Here is an 8,912-nt window from a genome sequence, read left to right on the forward strand (position 1 = left end):
TCGATTCTCTTCATAACCGTATCTCGTGACCGAAAATTTGCAAAAGAATGTTGTCAATTGCAAAATGTAGATCTTAACTTGTTCTACATTTTTGCAGTTGACCACTTTTTGAAATAGAGCCTCCATTAAAAGTTACGATAGAGTAAAGTCTAGTCTAGCGGGGAGTCTACTTACTTTAACCTGTCTTTGGTTCTTATGCTTATACTAAATATTTTCGTTGATACATTTTTCTAATTATAATCTTCCAGTTCCAGAAAGAGCCATGGAGTCTTCCACACCTCTTTCCTATCTCTCCACTCAAACAGTTCTCAAGAACCTCTCGGCTAACAAGAGGTCAGTTTTAAACTTCCAGATGTACTCCTCCCCCAAACCAACCTCTTCCAGATTCCAAATCTTCCAACGATGTCCCACACTTCGTAACATTGAGCAGACTATCCCTCTCAAAATCGATGAGTTATACCTGGGTCCGTTGGACATTAAAGTGGACGACACTAAGTACAGAGTGGAGGAATTCAAGTACCCAAGTGATTCTGAAGTTCACAAGAGACTTGCAAGCCACGCGGGCAGCGGTGTCATGTCAGAACATAGAAATGAAGTTCAAAGATGTGATAACCAATTATTTATAAATTATAGCGACTATGACTATGTTAAAGACAGCGCTCTTGAAGCTCGACAACAGGAAGCTCAAAGACTCGAGAATTTGTTTGAGCATCCTATTCTCAACTTTGTATCGCGAGGAATGCCCACACCGGGATTCGAAAAGTGCATCAGGTTGATAAGCTCAGTACATGGATCTAAGGAAAACTTGGCAGTGACGTATCAAATGGACATAGAGGCAGCAATGAAGTCACTCATATGGAAACTGTTCGCTGGGAGACCAACTCTCATAGTGAAAAACTTCAAATTCAATTTCCAAGGAATTCATAAATACCCTTTGAATTTCAAAATATTCTCTAAGAACATCGAGTTTGCAAACTCTCGATTGTCCGTGACACCAGCTTTACAAATCATTGATCCAGCTTGTCTACCACTGGACACTGTCACCGTCAACTGTCCAATAGACTGTGACGATAGCATTGTTCAAACCGCAAAACTCCGCATTGTCAATATGAATTTGCTTGGCAGAGACCTTCGTCAATTCAATCACCCCAATATCTACTTTAAGAATGTGAAGCTACTTGGAATAAGTCTCATTCGTCTGTTGGAGGATTGGGTGCAGCGAGAAAAACCTATTGGCACTTTTTGCAAGTTCAGGGTGTTCAAATTGTATCACGCTCTTGATTTTATTTCCATGTTTGAACAACGTTTTCCTGATGCTCGTGGGAACGAAAATAGTCTGAGAGGGTAAGTTGAATTGATTACAACTTTTTAGGGTCCATACTTACGTGCCCTTGCTGCAATCAATTGTAACTTTCCGAGAAGGGTTTGTACAGAAAAGTTGACAATTACAAATATGTAGATCTAGTTTTGTTCTTCAATTTTGTTGTGGACAACTTTTTTGTGCAAACTTTTTCTGAAGAGATAAATTCAGTTGAATTTCGTACCACAGGACTGTCGTGTTAGCAATGCAATCTGTAGTAACTTACCAAGAAGGGTTTGTACAAAAAAGCTGTCTATTTCAAAATTATAGAGTTAAATTAGATCTTCATTTTTTTAATTAATAACTTTTGAATACAAATGTTCCCTAAAGATATATAACAGTTTGAAGTAGAGCGCGCTGTTTTGCTATTAAGGTAAAGTCACTGCAATCGGTTGTAACTGGCTAGGAAGCGTTTATGTAAAAAAGTTGTTAACTGCAAAGTTATAGAACTAGTTTAGATCTTCAATTTTGTATTTGACAACTTTTTTGTGCAAAGTTTCCCTGAAGAGATAAACCCTGTTAAAGTAGGCGCGCTTTGAATCGTTGCCCCCACTCGACTGCAACCAGCGCGATCTAGCAAGTATGTTACCGATTGCAAATATACATTTGGGCATTTTAATTAATAACAAAATCAAATTTAATTAACTCGACTACTGATTGATCTATTTTCAGACGTATGGAATTTCCCACGCAGAGGTTCATCAGAATTAACAACGACACAGAAATCAAAGTGTTCCTCAAGATTAAAACGCAGGCTTGGAATGTTAAATCGTTGAATTTCAAGGTTCAGAGGATAAGAGAATAAGAGAATAAGAGAATAAGTTATAATATTTGTGATAAGATTCCGAATAAATTATTTTGAAAAATATGTACAGTAGCGAGCATAAGTGAGTATACCTCCAGACTTTCATGTGTAACTCAGCGGAATCGTGTCCGTTTTGCATAAACTTTTTTTTGAAAGATAGCTGAAATATTCAGTAACAAAACAATAAGTTTTTTAAAAAAGTTTCAGTGCTGATTTTTTTTGAAAATTGATTTTTCCTGATTGTGATTTAAAAATTCAAAAAAAAACTTTTTATTTTTCTCTTGGAGTTATTGAGTTTTTGATGTCAAAATGATGGAAAATGCTGAAATAAGCAAAAAATTATGTTGAATTGATTTCTGAAATCCTGAGCATTGTGCCAGAGCTCCAGAATTCAAATCTAGTGTTCTCAGGGATATCATCATAACTCATCAAAAAATGCTTCAAATTGGTCGAAACATGTACCAAAAGATGTATCTTGAGTTTTTCTACAAATCAACATTAAAAAATAATAATTTTTGGAAAATTAATTTTTCGAATTTTTTTCACTCAAAAATTATTTTGTTCCCATTTTTTCTCTATTTTCGATATTTTCGGGGTATAAAACGAACAAGGAATACAACCATGAGTTTTATTATGTACGAAAAGACAATTTGCATAAAGTTTTTGGCAAGTATGTTCGTTTTATACCCCGAAAATATCGAAAATAGAGAAAAAATGGGAATAAAATAATTTTTGAGTGAAAAAAATTCGAAAAATTAATTTTCCAAAAATTATTATTTTTTAATGTTGATTTGTAGAAAAACTCAAGATACATCTTTTGGTACATGTTTCGACCAATTTGAAGCATTTTTTGATGAGTTATGATGATATCCCTGAGAACACTAGATTTGAATTCTGGAGCTCTGGCACAATGCTCAGGATTTCAGAAATCAATTCAACATAATTTTTTGCTTATTTGAGCATTTTCCATCATTTTGACATCAAAAACTCAATAACTCCAAGAGAAAAATAAAAAGTTTTTTTTTGAATTTTCAAATCACAATCAGGAAAAATCAATTTTCAAAAAAAATCAAAACTGAAATTTTTTAAAAAAACTTATTGTCTTGTTACTGAATATTTCAGCTATTTTTCAAAAAAACGTTTATGCAAAACGGACACGATTCCGCTGAGTTACACATGAAAGTCTGGAGGTATACTCACTTATGCTCGCTACTGTAATTTTAAAATCGTACACTCAATTTCAAAAGTAACACGACGATCTTGACAAATAAAAAAGTAAGAAAAGACCTTGAACGGCGCCAAAATGAGGAAAATGAGGGATGACAACAAGAGAGAGAAGGGGGGTCATTTTGAGACAGACAACCAGTTCTTGGCCCCGTTTTTTTCATTCTTTTTTTCTCTCTCTATGGGTTTTTTGTTTCTTCCGTTTTCAAGTGGTGGTAGTCGAAGTTGAATAGAGAGAAGGAGTGAATACTGTAGAGTAGTAGATCGAGAGGTCTGATAAAATAACTAAGGGATATTTTCGAAAGTGACGCAGGTTTTGGAACGGGGGGACACATAGATACTGTTCTCACCAAACTTGTCACGGGCAGGGGTTCGGAATTCAATTTTTTTTTCAATTTTTTTTTTTAAATGTCCAGTTTTTGACTATACTTCAGGATTAAATCAAAAGCTGTTTATGCATCAAGAACTTAGCTTTTTTAATTTAAAACTTATTAAAAATTCAGAAAAAAATGGCCGAAATTGACAAGTTTGATTTTCACAACCATGCTCTACGGAACCTGAGAAAAATAAGGTTAAAAAAGTAAAGAAGTTGAAACACATAGAGAAAAACCGACATTTTCAGAGGGCTTCGGTAGATCGTAGTTGTAAAAACATGGTACCTATACAAACTCGCTCTACTGAACTAATGATTCATACGATTTGATAATTTTGCAATAGAGCGTCTTTGTATAGGACGGTATTCAACTTCTGCGCATTTTGGAATGCGTCGCGTATTGGATTCTCAGTAGAGCGCGTTTGCAGGTTTCTTCCGGCTGAAATTTTCTAGAAACTTATGTATGGATATCTTGATATTCGCTGAATCTAAACAAAACTTTTTTTCTGGAAAATGTCAGACTATCCACTTCTATCAGGACATCCGGACAAGCAGAATTACAAATAGACTCAACTCAGCTGGTAGCAGAAACAAAAACTGACATCCGGAAATTCAAATCTACAAGTAGACAACATTCTGAATATAGATGTAAAACGACACCCGGATATCCGGACATTCAGATATTCCGACAGATAAAACTCAACAAATATCCGGCAATGTATACAGCGGACATCCGGACAGATTGGCGGGGGGCTATTTGAGACATAAAGTTGAGTAGTGTAGACTGACAGATTGACATAAGGAAGTACGGATGGAGAAGAGGGGGGAAAGTAACTTTTTTGAGCAATTGCGCTCTAATAAAACAGGAAAAGTTGTTTTAGAAAGATTTCGGTAGAGCACGATGGCTAAAGTCGTGTATGTTTTCACAACCGCGCTCTACTGAAACTAAATAACAACGGAGCGCAGTTGTAACAAACGTGCTGAGCATCTACGTTCTACTGAAACTTTGAAAACACGTCGTTTTTAAAGTGCGCTCTACTGAATCTTCTGAAATGGAGCGTGATTGCAACTACTGCATGCCACCAACTTTTCAAAACTAATTCGTGACAAAACCCCCACACTTATAGGCACTTACCCATCCCAAAGAAGGGAAAAGAAATGAAAAAAAGTGGAAGAAAAATTGTAAAAAGAAAAGAGTGGGGGATTATTGGTTGGGAAAGAAATTGTCCGAAACTTCTTCTTTTCTTCCCCCAATTCTTCTTTCCCTCCGGCGTATTGTGGGAAAATTGGAAAACTGGGGGGAAGAAAGGGGAGCCACGTAGAAGAAGGGAAAAGAAGAGGGAAAAATGAAAAAAAAAGACAGATGGTCATAGACATACACACCATGTGGTGGATGAATTGGAAGTAGATTGAATAGAAATGAGAGAGAAATTGAGAAAGGGAAGGGACACCCCTCGGACCCTCCGACGATTCAATCGATTTTATAATTGGTTCTCAATAGAGGAAGAGAGCAGAAGAAAGAAGACAATTAGTTGTACAAAAGGTCATTAATTGGGTCGTAACTTGAGGGTAAGAGCACATTAAAGGGGCAAGAAGTGAGTCAATAGGCCGTGGGCTTAATGAGATTAGTATAGTAGGAGTACTGTAGGATAACTGTTAAGAGTGATGTCAAGTGGAAGTGTACATATTGGCGTGGGCTTAGAATGGGATGGTAATGGTGTTACATCCTAGGCTCGCATGCATAAGTATTTAGGTATGATCTACCCCCAGTAAGAGCGCGCACCTTGGTCTCTATGCGCGTCTCTCTTTCACATTGTTTGTAGTTTAGTCAGACTTCCCTATATAAGGGACTGACATCCCTCATTCTAGTTCTTCCTTCTTCCCCAACTTATCAGTGACTTCTATTCTGTTATAGTTTATCTCCCTTGAATAAACCCTCTATCTATTCATCCCATTGTTCTTTGGACTACAACCCGGCTACAGTATGCCGGATCCCAAGGACACAACAACTGGCGATCAGGCAATGGCAATGGCGGATCTCACCAGGCAGATATCTTCACTGCTCGAAGCGTTCAGTAAGATGGCTCAATCTACTGGTACGTCTACAGGATCTTCATCAGTCTCCAACACAAGTAGCCAACTGGTGGAATCACTCTCAACCCGGATTCCGATGTTCGCATACGAACCAGATGAGGACAGGACGTTCGACTCATGGTACAGTCGCTACGAGGACATCATCACAAAGGACGGATCATCCCTCACAGAGGACGCCAAAGCACGGTTAGTTCTATCTAAACTCAACGCTAAAGAGTATTCTCATTTTGCAAATCGTATTCTCCCAACGCTCCCAAATGCACTCGGTTTCGCCGATCTCATTCAAAAGCTCAAGGAGACGTTCAAATCGACAAGCTCCATCTTCCGGAAACGACAAGATTTTCTCCGAACGGAATACAATGGTTCAGCAATTGAAGAATACACAGGCCTCGTGCTCCGTCGGTTCACATCATCAGAGTTCAAAAAGATGTCGGATGACCAGATCTGCTGCATGGTCTGGATAAATGGGCTCCGAGACAACTCATACTCGGACATCCGCACCAAAGCTCTTCAAGTGATGGAAGCAAAGCCGAATTGCACACTTCTCGAATTGGAGCAGGATATCAAGCGCCTTCTTGACGTCCGAGCTGACTCCAAAAGTGTGTCAAAAGTGGAAGCAGTGCCAAACGAGATCAACGCCATACACAACACAATCAAAAGGGACAAGTCACAGAAAGCTCCACCTTCACCATGCTACAAGTGTGGAGGTAGTCATTGGGCTAAGGAATGTAGTAAAAAGGTCACATGCTCTAACTGTAATAAGAACGGGCATATTGCAAAATTTTGCAGATCCAAGCAGCGAGACTCTTCTAAAGTCAACAAGAAGGTCAGATCAGTAGTCATCTCCACCGCGTCAACTTCTGGATCCAGTCGAATCTACCGTATCATCTCCATCAACGGAAAGAAGATTCAAATGCAACTGGATACCGGAGCCGACGTAACGTTGATCAGCGTAAAGGACTGGAATCGTTTGGGTCGTCCTCAACTTCAGGCACCATCGATCAAGGTCAAATCGGCTAATCATCAACCGATTGCTGTTAAAGGATCATTCCAGTGCAATTTCATCATCAATGGAAATTCAGCAACTGGACATGCACATGTAGCTGAGACGGGTACTCTTTTGGGAACCGATTGGATTTCAAAGGATACAAAGCTCTGGCAACTCCTCAACAACAACCAAGTCAATGCAGTACGTTCTGATGTCGGATCAGCATGCGACTACCTGGACGGCAGTCGGGAACAACTGAAAATTGATTTGAAGAAGGAATTCGATCCCGTTTTCCAGCCAGGACTCGGTCTTTGTACCAAAACTAAAGCATCTCTTCTACCTAAGCCGGATGCACACCCAGTGTTCCGGAAAGCTCGACCTGTGCCATACGCTGCACTAACTACAGTATCCGATGAACTAGAACGTCTACAGCAAGCAGGCGTCATCTCACCAGTCGATCATTCGGAATGGGCAGCTCCGATTGTTCTGGTCAAAAAGAAGAATGGATCACTTCGCATGTGTGCAGATTTCTCCACTGGATTGAATGAGGCCATCCAGCAGCATCAGCACCCACTACCAACGGCAGACGATATTTTTTCAACTCTAAACGGTGGGAAATACTTTTCGCAGATTGATCTGGCCGAAGCATATTTACAGATAGAAATTGATGAGCAAGCCAAGCAGATGCTCTGCATCAACACACATCGTGGATTGTATCGCTATAATCGACTCCCATTTGGTGTCAAGTCAGCTCCAGGATCCTTCCAACAAATTATGGATTCTATGACTTCTGGGTTAGATGGAGTTGCGGCCTATCTCGACGACATCATAATCACTGGCTCATCAGTGGCAGAGCACAATCAACGACTCAAAACGGTGATGAGTCGAATTCAAGACTTTGGATTACGCGTAAGAATAGAGAAATGCACTTTTCTAAGTCCGAAAATAACTTTTCTTGGGTTCATCATTGATAAAGATGGACGCCGACCGGATCCGGAAAAGGTTTCTGCAATTCGACACATGCCAGTACCACAAAATGAAAGTCAAGTCCGATCTTTCCTAGGACTCATTCAGTTTTATGGCTCATTCGTAAAGGAACTCTTCAAACTTCGTCCGCCACTGGATGCTCTCACCAAAAAGGATGTCGAGTTCAAATGGACATCTGAATGTCAAAATGCTTTTGACCACATCAAGCAGATTCTCCTCTCGGATCTGTTGCTCACACACTACGATCCGAAACTGCCAATCATCGTCGCAGCGGACGCTTCTCAATACGGAATCGGTGCTGTCATATCACATCGATTTCCGGATGGCTCCGAGAAGGCCATCTACCACATCAGCAAGGCTCTCACTGCTCCACAGCGAAACTACAGCCAGATTGAGAAGGAGGCTTTTGGCCTCATCACTGCCGTCACCAAGTTCCATCGATTCATTCATGGTCGACACTTCACACTGCGAACTGATCACAAACCTCTTCTTTCCATCTTCGGTGAAAAGAAAGGTATACCTGTCTACAGCGCAAATCGTCTCCAACGTTGGGCCATCATCTTGCTCAACTACGACTTCAATATTGAGTACATCAACACTCACGATTTTGGACAAGCCGACGCTCTCTCAAGGCTAATTTCCGAGCAAATTCAGCAAAAGGAATGTGAGGATCGTGTCATTGCTCAAATCGAATCGGAAGTCGTGACAAATTTGGTCAGCACGTGTGAACAACTACCAGTGACAGCAGATATGGTGCGTTCCTACTCCAGAAAGGACAAACTTTTAGCCGACGTGTTCCAATACACGATCTCAGGTTCGTGGCCAAAAATCATTGAAAAAAATTCACAAATTTCTCTTTTTCACAATCGACGTGACCAACTATCGATCGTCTCGGACTGTCTCATGTTCAACGATCGAATTGTCATCCCCACTTCGCTCCGAACACGTGTGCTCAAGATGCTCCATCGGGCTCACCCAGGAATCGTAAGGATGAAACAGTTGGCTCGCACTCTTGTATACTGGCCATCCATTGACAAGGATATTGAGAAGATTGTGAGAAGTTGTGATCAATGTGCCGCAA

At 40.0% G+C, this 8,912-nt stretch overlaps 1 protein-coding gene across 1 annotated transcript; it reads left to right on the plus strand.

The window, feature by feature from the left end:
* Window positions 1–262: 262 nt before the first annotated feature.
* Window positions 263–1,348, plus strand: GCK72_008912 (uncharacterized protein; the record flags this gene model as incomplete). Its single annotated transcript, XM_053727115.1, has 2 exons — window positions 263–333; window positions 385–1,348. 2 exons carry the CDS (start codon window positions 263–265, stop codon window positions 1,346–1,348), a joined length of 1,035 nt encoding a protein of 344 aa, XP_053586692.1.
* Between the last annotated feature and the right edge of the window lie 7,564 nt (window positions 1,349–8,912).

This window comes from Caenorhabditis remanei, chromosome III (assembly GCF_010183535.1).
Source record: "Caenorhabditis remanei strain PX506 chromosome III, whole genome shotgun sequence".
Classification (NCBI taxonomy): domain Eukaryota; kingdom Metazoa; phylum Nematoda; class Chromadorea; order Rhabditida; family Rhabditidae; genus Caenorhabditis; species Caenorhabditis remanei.